Here is a 14,421-nt window from a genome sequence, read left to right as displayed (position 1 = left end):
AAGGTCTGTTGTCTAATTCGTAGAGACCGAGTAACTTCGATACAATATTTGTTATAAAAATGTCAAATTCAGTTAACACCCATTCTCAACTAAATATTTACCGCCCCCAATGACTTGTCTCTGACTGGCTGTACCAGCTGGCTGCATCTACTTGTTCAGCTGCCATTGCCCGTCCGTGGTGGACCCTGTGAGGCCGATTCCTCCAGGTTCAGTGGAGGAGCACCATTTAAAAGGTTATCCGTTTATTATCAGTACTAACGTTTTATACAATCCTTAGTTAAATAAGTAGTTCATCCAAGTCCAGATTTACCAACGGTAAAAGAGTAAAAATCATCAACTTGAATCAGTTTGAAATATTCGTCAAGACCCCTCTCGCTTGCTCTGCTCCATGCGACTTCCCCACCGCCTATAAGCATGTCTCCCTTCAACGGCGCACTTGTTCTTTCCAGTCTCCTCTCCTCAACAAACAAGACAGAGTGGTCAATTCTGCACATCATTACGAATATCCATTTATTTAACCCCACGAGGTTTCACCTTCCGTTTCCACCGCTTCCCACCAAACTACGCCAAATCCTCTCTAACTTGTCCACCCCGCGTCGTAGATGCAAGTTGAGATGTATCTATACGAGCCACAACGACACCGCCCCAACTACTAACTAGCTCTGCCTTCCATTTATCCTCCGTCGCTTCGGATGAAGCACATGGATCCCCTCCCGCGCAAGGGTGCACAGGGGCTACTTGGGCTTCTATCCCCACCGCTTCAACACCAACCATCATGCACAAAGAAGTTCTCCTCCACCTTGGCCCATGCGGCAAGTGAAAGAGTTCTGCGCAAAAATGATAAGGAAGCCGCTTTTCCCATACGCCATGCTCTTAAACACTGCTGGCGCGACGGCTCATGTCTCAGCCGTGCACTTCAACTCAACTCAACCAACCATGCAACGCGCGCTCTCCTACTACTACGTGCATCATGCGGGACGCTACCCGATCACACTTGGCTCATCTCGCCATCGCCATTGGCCAGATCATCACTTTTCACTCTGCAAGCTTATCTTATCGACAAGCATCAACTGCCGCGCCGCGGCACTGATAACCATCCAGGCAGAAGCTGTCTTCCTGTCCAATACAAGTATGCCGTCTTTGGCAGTCGTCTTTGGCGAGTCGCACGCATAGGGCTTATGGCATGCTCGTTTTTGGATCCATCAACATAATGGTCCCTTATTTTATCAATTTCCGCCAGTGTAATCTGTAGTTGCATGGAATAACAACTCCAACAAGCCACAGCACAAGATTGTGAACTGTCCAACTGGCCCCAGCAACTCAGGATACCATGTTACCATGGCCTTACTTTTCGGGTACCCAAACCCTTCGCAGCTTGAGTAACTCTCAGCCATGTAACAAGTAGTTATGAGCTTCCACCATTCGTCATGCGCCACAGCAGCACGGGATCTTGCCCCACGCCGCCGCACTTATGTGGACTAGTAAGGCCGCCGCCACGCAGCCTTCCTTATTCAGCAGGCTCCCAGCTCCAGCTTCAAGGTTGTCACAGCTTCGCCACATTTCAAACCTGAGAATCGAACCACCAGCGTCCCGACCAAAAACGCCCGACGAGCATCCCATCTCGATATCCTTCCCGCATCGTAATCGTATAGCAAGAGTAACCATGAGTTCCAGCGCCAAGTACCAGCCCGCGAGGCAGGACGACTTCGACGATGACTACACAACCGCGCCGCCCGCCTACGGCGCCTCTTCCTCCTCCGCCGCCGCCCACGATGCCGCGAACGCCGGCATCGAGGCCCAGGGCCTCTTCGCCCACGCCCGCAGCAGCGAGGACAACATCCCGGACGACTTCAAGGTAAGACGCGCGCGCACGTCTTCCTTTGTGCGCCTTTCCCCGGCTAACCAACCCGGCTTGTAGTTTGGCGGTTCCGTCGCCGAGGCCACCGTCGACATCCGCAACCAGTTCGTCCGCAAGGTCTACACCATCCTCACCGTCCAGCTCCTCATGACCGCCGGCGTGAGCTCCCTCACCTTCTTCAGCGCCTCCTACAAGTCCTGGATCCAGGCTCACCCCGGCGTCGTCTGGATTTCCGTACGTCCCCTCCACCTCCTTCCTTCCTCCCACCCACCAACCACTAACCCACAACCACAGCTCATCGGCTCCATGATCTTCCTCGGCCTCACCTACTGGAAGCGCAAGTCCTACCCGACCAACCTGCTCTTCCTCTCCCTCTTCACCCTCGCCGAGGCCTACACCATCTCCGTCATCGTCTCCTTCTACCGCACCTCCATCGTCCTCAACGCCGTCGTCCTCACCGGCGGCATCTTCGTCGCCCTCACCCTCTTCGCCTGCCAGACAAAGTACGACTTCACCTCCTGGATGCCCTACCTCTTCGGCGCCCTTTGGGGCCTCCTCCTCTTCGGCTTCATGTCCATGTTCTTCCCCTATGGCTCCACCGGCGAGCTCATCTACGGCGGCGCCGCCGCCCTCATCTTCAGCGCCTACGTCCTCGTCGACACCCAGATGGTCCTCCGCAAGCATCACGTCGAGGAGGAGATCGCCGCCGCCATCAGCCTCTACCTCGACATCATCAACCTCTTCCTCGCCATCCTCCGCATCCTCAACTCCCAGTCCAGCGACTAAACACGAGTCCGAACAAATATGCCCTCGCAAAGGGAAATCAGCAGGCGGAAGTGAGTGGTTGGTGTGTTAATGGCATTGAAGACTGGATGGTTCTCGGGCGTTTCTTGCGTTGCTCTGAAAGTTTATTTTATTTTTTTGTTTCGTTTGTTTTTGTCTTTGATTCGTTTATAATTGCGCACTATTCTGCTCTGATTATCCGTACCACTCGCCACAAGGCACATGTCACAGCTCAGCTGCTTCCCATCTCACGTCACCGCGACTCATTCACGAGTCACCACACCTAGGTAGAGAAATTACAAAGTATGCCTAATTCCAAATTTGCACAAGTATATCGGATATTTGCATTAAGTCCACTAAAAACACTAATAAGAAAAATTATTAAACGGCCATTTAGGCATGCGCCGACTTGGGCGGGTATACACGCATGAATATCTGGACGAGTCACTTTCCGTGGCTCAAATAATGGTTGCCCTTCACACATAGCCAGCCCTACCAAGCCCAATGCCACTTTCAACTGTCAAGGAGCCAAGTCGTTCGCAATTCGCCTCGCCCTTCCATGTTGCTCTGTTGGCCATATCATCTATCAACGGCGCTCTGGTCGCAAATAGTTTGGCCACTGGCCCCCGAAATCGTTGCATTCATAGACAGCTTTTTGTAACATATTCGGAGAATACTCAAATTCAAGCTCTGACACGGCGGGTTCGTGCCGGTCTGCTCAATTCCTGCGTCTCAATCAAAGAACAGAAAACACCAACGCCCTAGGCTCAAGCATAAACAGACCAAGATCCCTATGGGGTACATAGGCTCCGTAGGTGAGTTCTTTACTCTTCTTGTTTGCCGTTCTCGGTGACGGGGTTCAGGTTGGCTTGGGCAGAAGCCTCGCGTTGCATACGAGCCTCGATTTCGCGGAGCTGGGACTCGCGGGCCAGGAGCTCTTGACGCTTCTCGTTGATCTCGCGCTGGACCTTGAGCTCGATCTCGCGGAGCTTCTCCTCCTCGCGGCGGAGCTGCTCCTCCTTGAGACGGACAGACTGTGAAGCCAAGTCCTCGGGGTTCATGGAACTGTCGACACTATTGCTAGAGTTAGTATGACGTCGTTACAGGGAGCAGTGTATCAGTGTGCAAAACTCACCCAGCGGCACCATCCACGCTCTTCGAGAGCTTCTCGGTACGGTAGTTCTCGTAAAGGAAGTCGTGGGTGATTTCCTTGAGGTCGGCAAGATGGCTGTGCAGCAGAGCAGAGCGAATGGCGAGGAAATCAGAGTGGCGAGGGTTGTCAACCTCGACCACACCCCAAGGGTACTGACGAGCGCGAACCTTTCTACCGCCGATCTCAACAACGTCCTCAGAGCCGACAATAGCGAAAGGCATGAGGCCGCGGAGCTCAGCATTCTCTTCAACGGTGTCCTCGTCGTCCTCATCGACATCGTAAGGGAAGTTATAAACAGGGATTCTGTAGTGTTCAATATCCTCCATGACGAGCTTCTTGGATTCGGCAAGCTCCTGGGGAGTAAGGGAGTCGGCGCGTCCGATGACCGGGATGACATTGACACGGGGGGCAAGGCGCTTCATGAGCTCGATATCAAGTTCGCGCAAGCTACGACAAGTTAGCGGCTGCAGAGTGTAATGTTCAGCAGGAAACATACCCGTGGCCGGTGGGAGTGATGAAGTAGAGCATGGCATGCACGCGGTTGTCTCTGAATCGCGGATTACGCTTGATTCGAGACTCCTCAGCCAAGATATCGTCATATTGTCTCTCAAGATAACCGACAATCTCGGAGAAGCTAGGGAGCGTTAGCAATCGGTCTTCAAATTTAGCCGTTGTAGTGATGGGTTTGTTCGCACCTGGCCTCGTTGTCAATCTGGTCGCCGAATCCGGGAGTGTCGACAATGGTCAGGGAGATACGGGTGCCTTCCTCATCAAGCTCGAGTTCTATGATATGTTAGGAATGAGACGAAATCGGATAGCATATCGTTCGAGTCGCTTCGTACCGACGGTGACAGGCTTGATCTTGACGCTCTCTTCGACGTGGGCATCGTGGGCATCGTCAGCATCCTTGTGCTGGAGAACGTCCTTGCCGCAGAGGGTGTTGACAAAGGTTGTGCGGCCTGGGGCGCCATGTTAGCAATATGAGGACACAGGCAGGGGCCAAGCCGATAGTCGTAGGCCAATTCTATCGTCATCATGAAGTCTCGACACGTACCGGTTCCAGAGGCACCGCAGACCATCAGGCAAAACTGAATACCCTTCTTGACATTCTTCTTCCGGCGGATCATCTATGGGCGGGGTGGGGTGGTCAGCTCTGCAGGATACAATGCCATGGCAGCTTCCAACGCATCAAGAGGGCGAAGCTCGAGAAAATCAGGCAAGCACAATATTTCTTTCTGCGCAGCTCGCAACTCCATCTGGGGCGGGAGCTTGGCGAGCTGACGAGGCGGGCATCGACAACACACGGGACGTACAGCAGCAGACGACATCTTGACAAACGGTTCCTAGCCCCTGAGGCTTCTGATAGTCGCGAATCGACGGCGGCGGTAAAATACAAGCTGGAGACGAGTCGAGAACAAGGGAGAATGATCTTTCTGAAAGATCAGGGCTGCGATAGGATCGAGAAGAATGCTCGAGCTGTTGCTGTCACGAGGAAGCGGAGAGAGAAAAAACCGTTGGCGGGATGATGGGTTGAGGAAGGGCTCAAGGGGATGGGCGGAGAGCGGTACGTGCTGGCTGTCTAAAAGGGGAGAGAAGGTCGTGGGCGGGCAGAGAGATGAGAGAGAGGCTACGGAGGTACCTAGCTGGATTGGCTGGAGCAATTTCACGCTTGGACCACACAAGCGTTGAAAGTGTTAGTGGGGACTAGTGATGGCGGTATTGAGCACTAACAATCGTAGGTACTGACTGCAAGACGGATCTGTCAAGCTGTCCAGGTACCACCACGTTAGATTGCTGGTTGCAGCCAAGGGGCATCTCGCTGGGAAACAGCGTCTGGTTTCTGCCAGGCGCTAATAAAGGCAAAGCTCAGGGGCCACCCACTCTTGACCCGCGCTGTAGCCTTTGGTTGACCGCCCCAACACCAATCGTGGCGCCCCCCTCTTCCCTGCAGCCCACCATTTTTTCCGGGGAGTGGGCTGTGTGGTGCTGCTCCCAAGCTTCACGGTAACTACCACTACCTGATCGCTAGCAATGCACAACTATTACCAGAACAAGTACAAGCTAACCTCGTCCAGTGGTCAGTTATCGACGCTATTGCCAAAGGTCTTCTAGTTAGGAGGTTCGGATAGCCAAAGAGTGTCGCGCAACCAGTATTACAACGAGGTCAACGTGGCTGTAACTCCAGCAGCATTAGCCCAGGGAGGACTATGCGGCGTGCCGACCCTGATCTGGAATCCAAGAGGGAGGCCGACTCGCAAAAGCAAACCCGATTGCAGTCGTTTTCGCTACTTCTTCCCATCAGCAAAACAAGCACGTATTTCACCAGACAAGTTCGCTGTCTTGAAAAACTGGATTGTACCAACTCCGCGATGCTCTATAATCTATATTCACACATGCCCCTCACTCCCGTAATTCCATGCTACCGACCTCTTCCCAGCCTCTCGTCTTCGTCTCGCGTCAAATCGTACGCCGGGCGGAACTTTGTGCAATCGCCATCCACAGCGAGCTTCGGGTTCGGTCTCGTGTTGCTCGTGCCTCCGAGCGACGTGTATCCGAGGTTGTATAGGTTGCAGTACGGAATCTCCAGCTGGCGCAGGAACTGTTCTCTTCTTGTCAGCACTCTGTCACCACCATTTCTACCCAGGGTTCAAGCCCCCTCAAGCCAGCTTACAATCCAAATATCCACGTAGTGCCAGTCAATCATGGGATTGATGCGCATAAACTGCGGCCAGCCGGCGTCCGTCGGGCTAAAGTGCTCCAGGTGCTCGCTGTACGGGTCCGTCCGCCGGGTGCCCATGAAGATGGCCTTTACCGCGGGCGTCTCGGCCAGGTACGCGTCCAGCGCCGGCCGCATCGCCATCGTGTACTGCTTCAGATCGAGGTGGTACTCCCGCGTCGAGTGCGCGACGAACTCTCCCATTTCTGGGAACGGGTCAGGCGGCGCAATGTACATGGCCTGGATCCGTGGCAGTGGCGTGGCAGCGGCCTCGGCATCCGGCTTCGGCGCCTTGCTGCCGCTGCCCGTCGTCAGCGTCGGCAGGCACGCCAGCAAAAGCACCAGCAGACAGAGGCAGTCCTTGCCGCCATTATAAGAGAGCGACAGCTCCTCGAATCTACCCGTTGAGAAAAAAAGACTCAATGTTAGCCCAGATTCGCGACTCCTTTCCTCGCCGTCTCCCCCGCCTTGCGCGAGCGCGCGGGGTTCTGGCCGACCAGCGGGCCGACCGCGGGAACCTGAACCTACTTGTAACGCTTCAGTGCCTCCTCCACGACCTGCAGCGATATGCGTGTCTGTTCTTGTGTTCTCTTGGTCGTCTCGTCCGCCGCAGGAGTGTCCAGGAAGGCCAGGACCTTGCGCCGCAGTTCGGCGCATACGGCCGGCAGCGTCGGTGGCACGCCGCCGGCGACGGACTCGCCGGCGTGCGCTGCGCCGTTTGCCTGTACGCTCGGCATGTTCTGTGTCATTGCCCGGGGATGCGCCGCTGAGTCAAGCGAGGCGAGGCGGATCCGAATGCAGTGGTCGTGTCGAGTGTCGGGGCGGAAGAGGGCTGCTCAGTAGAAAAGAAAAAAAAGTGCGTTGCTTCATCCGAGGCCGTCTCGTCATCCTCCATTTAGCCTGGAACTTGGGGTCAATTCTGCTGCGCATCCCCCCGCAGAGCCTGTGAAGAAGTGCTGCCTCGTCACGGCTAGTGCGGCCATAGCGCCACTTTATGTCGCGGGCCTCGGCAATATGCGAAGTATAACTATAACTACTACGGAGTAATGACTCGGTCATGTCGAGATGGTGAATGAAGGGTATTGTAATATTTTTGAAGACGGTGGCTTTTAGAAATTGTTTCATATTTATCAAGGCTTAGTAAAATGTTTTGCCTCAACCAGGTATATCCGAATGACCTGGTGTAAATAGCGTTTATACTGCAGAGAAACATCATGCTCTGCCACATCAGCCAATACCATATTATCTCATGCCCAACATACCTATTTTAACGAGCCATGTTTCACCTTTTCTAACAATTCCTAAGCTCCAAAATCCGCGTGTTTTTGCAGCGGATATGTCCCAAGACCCAGAGCTTCCCAGTCCCATAACGCCGCAAAGTCATCAAGTTGCACTGTCTGGTTCGCAGGTTCATCCGTTTCTTGCTGCTCCAGCATAAATTGAAAGTCTACTCCAAGAGCATTTGCATCCTCCGCAGCTGCCGGCTCATCATAGCTGTCCGTCGGCCAAGGGGACAGCGACTCGTCGATGGTGCCAAGGCCTGCTCTGGGGTCACCGGCAGACGATGTCCCTCTGTCAGTAGAGCCTTGCCAGTCATCCGACATGCTCCCCGGCGTGGAGTCATCTCTGCTAAGCTGTTCCGGTGACGTTTCTGAGCCTGTTTCTTCGGCCAACCCTGGGCTTGGAGCAGTAGAAAGCCCACTCGCCTCATAGGTAGCTGGCTTTGGCAAGACCGCATTCGCATTCGTCTTTTGTCTCTTTTGTGGTTTGTGCGATGTATTAGGGCGCTGTAGCTTCGGTACCAGCTGAGAAGCAGTACCAAAGGCAAACTTTGCGATTGAAGAGGTATGTGCCAGTCGACCAAATAACGACACCGCATTGTCGAGTTCGTCGTACATTTCATCTTTCTTCGCCATAGTATTGTCCACGTCCTTCATGATGCATGTACAGAGGAGGACAACTGTATCAAAAACCGAGCTTATCATAAAATGATAACCACCACCGTGTCGGTCGACATGGTCAGCCCAAAGAACTGCCACTCTGATATTTTTGGCGCAATATTTGATTCCATCACAACAGATGCCTTGCTCCTCTTCCGACAGAGCAGAGGTATATCCTTTGAGCATCACGGGCCGAATAGAAGCGAGAAGCAAAAAGTATGCCATTGTATAGAGGTAGAAACGGTTGAAGATGATCCAAGGGTTCGTCTCATCTTTAGCTGTATCCGGGTTATCAAAGGCGTAGACCTGGGGGAAAGCTTTTGCCCAGGCCTCTACCATGGTTTGGTATTGGCGAATCTTGCTCGGCTCCAAATTTTCCTTGTCATTCGGAAATTTAACGGCCAACTGCGAAATGAGTTGAGATTGGATCTTCATATGCAGCATTGGTGATGGTGAGAATGCTTCCATTGTGAGAGCAGGCAGCACAACTTCGACCGCGGACCAGTTAACAATGGTGGGACGAGCCAAACCAGCAGAGATTTGCCTGTAATTTCGTTAGTAGTTGCGTTAAATATCTGGATAAATGTGTAATCACCAGTCCAGGATCTGGATTATACACCATGACCTGCGTCTCATTTCGCGTTCGAAAGAGGGAAGTTGGTGGAATGCCTGGTCCTTCTCTCTAACTATAGCAGACACATGGTTAGTGGACAAATTCCTTCCGTAGAATCCGTTCATGACATCCATGCTTACCAAGTATTTGACATTCCCGAGCAGCAGCGCTGAGTGCATGCCATGCTTCGGGGTACTTGGCTTGCGATATGTACCAGTACGATGAATGAAGCATGCTCTGGCAGCTATGTAAATGGCTGTATCCAGGCGGTACCACGCTTCCCAGCTCTCTTGCCAAGGCATGATATTTTTCTGATAAACTCTCCGTATTCTCACCCAAATCTCGTTCAATGATAACTTTGAGGGATTCGTCGGCATGCTGAATGGAGCATGCACAAACTGTGAAGAGGAGCGCCGTAAATTGGAGCGCCACCGGCCTGTTGTCTTGTATCCTTGTCCACCAACTTTGATACTCGTCGAAAAAAGCAGCTGGATATAGAATATAAAATTGATTGTTGATAATGTTGAAAAAAATTCGAAGGAGCGAGTCTGTGGTGGTTCATCAGGCATGCAGCAAATAGGTACAGGCCCGGAGAGTCGTGTACTTACCCACCCAATGTCGCTTCGGAAGTTCTTTGAACGCCCGCCCCAATGCGGCGCATGACGCTACGTCTGTCCAGTACTGGTAATCGTCCGGAGCGTCTTTCTGTATTGGCAGTTAGTCTCTACAGCTGATTGAGGAGCACAGGCATGCTTGCCTTGTCTTCGAGACCAAGACTGGCGAGCAGGTTCGCCGTATGGTATCCCAAAGTTCCGGGTTGGAAGTCGGCAGCGGGAGGAATGACCGCCGGGTCGACTTCATCTGGGCTGGCCTGACGCTTGCACGTCTCGACCGGTGCGTTCGCTGCGGGAAGGGCAAAGCGACACTTGTCCGCCACCTTACGCTTCAGACAGTGGTTACAGGGCCATTCTCTGTTGCACTGCGTGAGGTGTTAGCATTTGGAGGGCTTCCGCCGGCTATACAAGCCACGGCGCAGGGCCGTCATGGTTGTTTGTGGTGGCGTGGGATCCGGCGCTCTCATCTCGGGGCCTGTTTGCTGGCGTCATACCTTTTGCTTCCTGCGCTGGCACTCACTGCAGGACAAGCGGCTCCGCGCGGATTTCGAAGAATTGCTCTCCATCACTATTACAGTGCAGGGACCAGCATTAGCCTGTAGATGGCAGGTCAAGAAAAGCTAGATAATGTTAGCCTTACTCGACTACGGATACTCTTTTCGCAGGGACAGTGCGACAAAATAAAGATGGGATACTAGTACTCCGATGGGTTCGAAGTTTATACAACTAATAAGCGCGTATCTAGTTGTAAAAGGCACGCGGCCGGGTAACAAGCAACGGCACGGCATCCAGGCAAGAAGGCAAGAAGGCACCAAGTTTGTTTCTTGGTCCTCAAGGACGTCCACGGAACAGTTGCCTGCTCGGCACGGTGCGTGCGGAGGCGACGGTCTGTCCCAAAGTCTCAGATGCAGCAGCAAAAAGGTACATATCCAGCCGACGACACCTCATTAGTGTGACACTAACGATGCATCATACCTGTTCCAGTACCAGCATTCTGGAGCACTATTCACCCTACTAAAGCAACTGCGGCAATGACCGGACGATCCGGGACCAGTATCCAGGAGTCGGGTCAGGTAATAGGCGCGGTCTTGATGGGCGCGGTCTTGATGGGCGCGGTCGCAAAATGATGACGGTGGCCAGCGAGCAACATGATGATGGCTGAAGCTTGCTTGTTCAACGGAACAAACGACGATGGCAGGACGCCGGCGGGGATGATTTCAGCTAGCCCGGAATGGAAGTCCAGGATCACGAACTTGCTGGAAGGGAGGACCGCCATCACTTCATCCATTGGGCTCATCAGCTGCAGGCTCTCAGGGGACGCCTTACAGCGGGGTTAGCCAGTTGGCCAGGTGGCCAGGCCGATCCAGGCGCCGTCACCTGCCCATGGCCAGGGAGAGGCAAGGGCACAGGCGCTAAGAACCCGCCCTACTGAGGCTTACAGTGACCTCACCTCCCCCAAGTTCGCCGTGACCCGCCAACGCCACCGCACGCAAAACACCAACCCAGCTGGCATCCAACACCATCACCACAACCACTACCACTACCACCCGCCAATACTGCAACTCCAACCCAGCGCCGCCGCCCTTCCTTTCACTCGGCGCGCTTCTAACCCGCCTCAATATACTTTTGCATCTTAATTCTTCATCTCTCCCACAGCCCCCTCTCCGCAGCCACCAGCACACACCTGGTCCCTTCCTCACCCTGTCTTTCCCACATCACTGCTCGTTTGCGACGAACTGAGCGTAGCCATCATGGCCAGCTTCTGCTGAGACTGCCTAACACCAGCTACATCTCTCCTCCATCCACTCTTATCCTAGAGATCGATCGTCCCGCCCCGCCGCAATGAATGTTCGGCCGCCTATAGAATCGTCAAGCCCGACGGCTGTGCTGTCAGTCTCATTCAACAACGATGCCAGCTGTTTCGCCGTTGGCCTAGAGTCAGGCATTTGCAGTAAGTCCTCGGCAACGACACCTACCCACGGCGCCCCCTGTATTCACATACTCACGAGCATAGTCTTTCACACAAAGTCATGTCTCTTAAAGGCATCGAGAGGTATTCATCGCATGGCTCCTTACGCTTGTGCTTGTAAGCTGATTACTTGTAGATTTCAATGCCGGTATTGGCCTGGTGCGCATGATGGGCATGACTAACTACCTCGCGCTTGTCGGTGGCGGACGCTCTCCCAAATTCGCCATGAACAAGGTTCGTTTTCTTCATCCCATGACTTGTAGTACTATTTTCTGTCTCAGCGCTGATCAGCCTGAATAGGCAATAATATGGGACGATATGAAAGGAAAGACAGCGCTAGAAATTGCCGCCCTCAGCTCCGTCCGAGGCGTCCAGCTTGGCCGTGAGCGCATAGCCGTGGTGCTTCAGAGCAGCGTTCGCGTCTACTCGTTTTCCAAGCCTCCAAACTTGCTTCACGTCTATGAGACGGCGGACAACCTCGCTGGGCTGTGCTGCATGTCGGACAAGAAGCTTGCCTTTCCCGGTCGCACAGCCGGCCAAATCCAGCTCGTCGAGCTCTCCAACGGCAACGTCAGCATCATCCCAGCCCACTCATCCGCCCTCAAGGCCATCCAGCTCAGCCCAGACGGTGAGCTCCTCGCCAGTGCCAGTGCGACGGGCACCCTGATCCGCGTCTACTCGACTAGCAACTGTGCCAAAATTGCCGAGCTGCGTCGCGGCATCGACCCCGCCACCATTTACTCATTGGCCTTCTCTCCGTCTGGAGACTACCTGGCTTGTACTTCTGACAAGTCCACACTGCACATCTTCGATGTCCCTCACCCGCGACGCGCAGCACCACATCGCAGCCAACAGCTCGGTGGCGGCAGTGAGGCGGATCCTGGCAAATGGGGCATTTTGGGCAAAATTCCGCTCATGCCACGCGTCTTCTCCGACGTCTACTCCTTTGCCTCTGCGCCTTTTGAAGCAGGCGACGAGGGCATGATTGGCGGTATTCCCTTTTCCGAGGCCTCGACCTTGGGGACGACGAAGCTTTGCAAAGGCGTAATTGGCTGGACGAGTAATGACAGTCTTGTCGTTATCGGGGCAGGGCAAGATGCTCGATGGGAAAAGTTTGCCATCACCGAAGGAGAGGATGGCAAACGGTATTGCATAAGGGAGGGTTGGAAACGATACCTTGGAAACACATAATCAAGTACATATGCGAAATGAGCCTTTGACGTCTTTTAACCAGAGATAACTTTTGGCGCTGGTACAATTTCTATTACTCTACTATTTGTTCGTATTATTCCTCATGTTTCACGCCGTCTTGGGGAACGACTCCGCCTTCGTCGTTTGTAGTCCCTCTCTGACTCTCGATCCTTGCTTGTGTGCCTCCTGTGCCGATGGTCTGCGTCTCGTTCTCGATCGCGCTTTCCTCTGCCTCGGCTGCGGTCTCTTTTGTCATCGTGTTCGTCATCCTTGCGCCGGGATCGACGATCTCCCCGCTCGTCGCCATGATTTCTGCTCCTACGATGCTCGTCATCATCGTCACGACGTCTGTCATCGTCACGACGTCCGTCGCTGTTATAGTCGCTTTGATGACGGTGACGACGCTCGGAATGCTCTTCACCGCGACGAGAGCGCCTCTTGTCGTCGTCGCCATGCCGGGACCTGTGTGACCTGTGGGAGCGGTGCTTGTGTTTAGCCTCCTTCCTGTCGGCCTTCTCGCGCGCCTCTTCCACCTCCTTTTTCTTCTCTTCGATGAGGAACGCCTTCATCGGGTCGTCGTCGTCATGTTCGTGTATCAGCTTTGCGAGGTCGCGCTCTTCTTGCAGCATCGGCCGTTGCGGCGCTTCGTCCTCGCTGCTCTCGTCCTCGGACACTGCCCTGCCTTGTTTGCGCTGGAGGTCCTCCCAGCCCACCTTGAACTCATCCTGGTCTTCGTCGTCGCGCATAGTGTACCTTGCATGGTCCACGCGCAGAAGTCGCCCGCCGACTTCCGCGCCGCCGAGATTGTCCACGGCGAGATCGGTGCTCCTTTGGTTCTCATATTTGAGCCACCCGAATCCCTTGGACTTGCCCGTTTCCTTATCGCGGACGAGTTTCAAGAACACAGGCTCACCGAATTGTGAGAAGATTGTGATGACATCGCCTTCGGAGAGTTCGTACGGTAGGCCGCCAAAATAAATGTACGCCGTGTCGCGGTAGTCGGTATGCCATGAGGCTTCGGGGGAGCTGAGGAGAGGCGTTGTTAGTCGTCGGTTCGAGGAGCCTTGAGGACATATTAACTTACACTCCATTTTCAATCTCTTTCTTGTTCAACGCCTGAATCGCTCGTATTTGGTTCATGTTGCTGTGCTCCTACCCTTCAACTGTGATTTCCAAGGTTCAAGTTTGGCGCACACCAAAGCAGCCCACTTTTCTGTCCACGATGCAGGTGCAAGCTCTTTGGCGCGTCACACCCTGGCGCGGGTCAATTTCCGGACCGAACTAACCAAAGCTCCCTATATTCCAGCACCGACAAATCGCATTCTCCATTACGACGGGTTGGGAATCACGGCCCGGTATATGACTCCTAGATTGGCTCTGCCGAGCCTTGCGAGTGCGTTACGAAGCCACTGACCTGCTGCGACCCGTACCTAGTACACAAAGGCCAGGATGCAAGGCTCATCGTCATAGAGGACCCCTGACAAGTATAGAACTCACGACACAAACACAGTTGGTCAACCTACGTGTTTTCGGTTTCCCCAAGGCTGTCTTCCTCTGCTCGACGTACCGCTTTCTGTTTCCAAG

At 53.9% G+C, this 14,421-nt stretch overlaps 6 protein-coding genes across 6 annotated transcripts; 2 read left to right on the top strand and 4 right to left on the bottom strand.

Annotated features, from left to right (window-relative positions):
• Positions 1-1,663: 1,663 nt before the first annotated feature.
• On the top strand, positions 1,664-2,644 carry ISF_08179 (bax Inhibitor family protein; the record flags this gene model as incomplete). The annotated part of the gene is made up of 3 exons (XM_018851782.1): positions 1,664-1,855; positions 1,919-2,092; positions 2,153-2,644. The coding sequence occupies 3 exons, from the start codon at positions 1,664-1,666 to the stop codon at positions 2,642-2,644; spliced, it is 858 nt and encodes a 285-aa protein (XP_018701052.1).
• An 821-nt stretch (positions 2,645-3,465) lies between these two features.
• ISF_08178 (Cell division protein GTP binding protein) lies at positions 3,466-5,122 on the bottom strand (the record flags this gene model as incomplete). Its single annotated transcript, XM_018851781.1, has 7 exons — positions 3,466-3,715; positions 3,777-4,241; positions 4,291-4,428; positions 4,490-4,577; positions 4,637-4,753; positions 4,849-4,921; positions 5,108-5,122. 7 exons carry the CDS (start codon positions 5,120-5,122, stop codon positions 3,466-3,468), a joined length of 1,146 nt encoding a protein of 381 aa, XP_018701051.1.
• A 1,091-nt stretch (positions 5,123-6,213) lies between these two features.
• On the bottom strand, positions 6,214-7,247 carry ISF_08177 (Rossmann-like alpha/beta/alpha sandwich fold protein; the record flags this gene model as incomplete). The annotated part of the gene is made up of 3 exons (XM_018851780.1): positions 6,214-6,393; positions 6,466-6,907; positions 7,039-7,247. The coding sequence occupies 3 exons, from the start codon at positions 7,245-7,247 to the stop codon at positions 6,214-6,216; spliced, it is 831 nt and encodes a 276-aa protein (XP_018701050.1).
• Positions 7,248-7,811: 564 nt separating this feature from the next.
• Positions 7,812-10,108, bottom strand: ISF_08176 (Fungal transcriptional regulatory protein; the record flags this gene model as incomplete). The annotated part of the gene is made up of 3 exons (XM_018851779.1): positions 7,812-8,994; positions 9,792-10,034; positions 10,086-10,108. 3 exons carry the CDS (start codon positions 10,106-10,108, stop codon positions 7,812-7,814), a joined length of 1,449 nt encoding a protein of 482 aa, XP_018701049.1.
• Positions 10,109-11,519: 1,411 nt separating this feature from the next.
• Positions 11,520-12,837, top strand: ISF_08175 (WD40 repeat-like-containing domain protein; the record flags this gene model as incomplete). Its single annotated transcript, XM_018851778.1, has 3 exons — positions 11,520-11,628; positions 11,783-11,880; positions 11,947-12,837. The coding sequence occupies 3 exons, from the start codon at positions 11,520-11,522 to the stop codon at positions 12,835-12,837; spliced, it is 1,098 nt and encodes a 365-aa protein (XP_018701048.1).
• Positions 12,838-12,931: 94 nt separating this feature from the next.
• ISF_08174 (RNA binding domain protein) lies at positions 12,932-13,977 on the bottom strand (the record flags this gene model as incomplete). The annotated part of the gene is made up of 3 exons (XM_018851777.1): positions 12,932-13,083; positions 13,160-13,863; positions 13,922-13,977. 3 exons carry the CDS (start codon positions 13,975-13,977, stop codon positions 12,932-12,934), a joined length of 912 nt encoding a protein of 303 aa, XP_018701047.1.
• Positions 13,978-14,421: the final 444 nt, after the last annotated feature.

The sequence above is a fragment of the Cordyceps fumosorosea genome, assembly GCF_001636725.1.
Source record: "Cordyceps fumosorosea ARSEF 2679 chromosome Unknown scaffold_27, whole genome shotgun sequence".
NCBI lineage: Eukaryota > Fungi > Ascomycota > Sordariomycetes > Hypocreales > Cordycipitaceae > Cordyceps > Cordyceps fumosorosea.
This window is presented reverse-complemented; position numbering and strand designations above follow the sequence as displayed.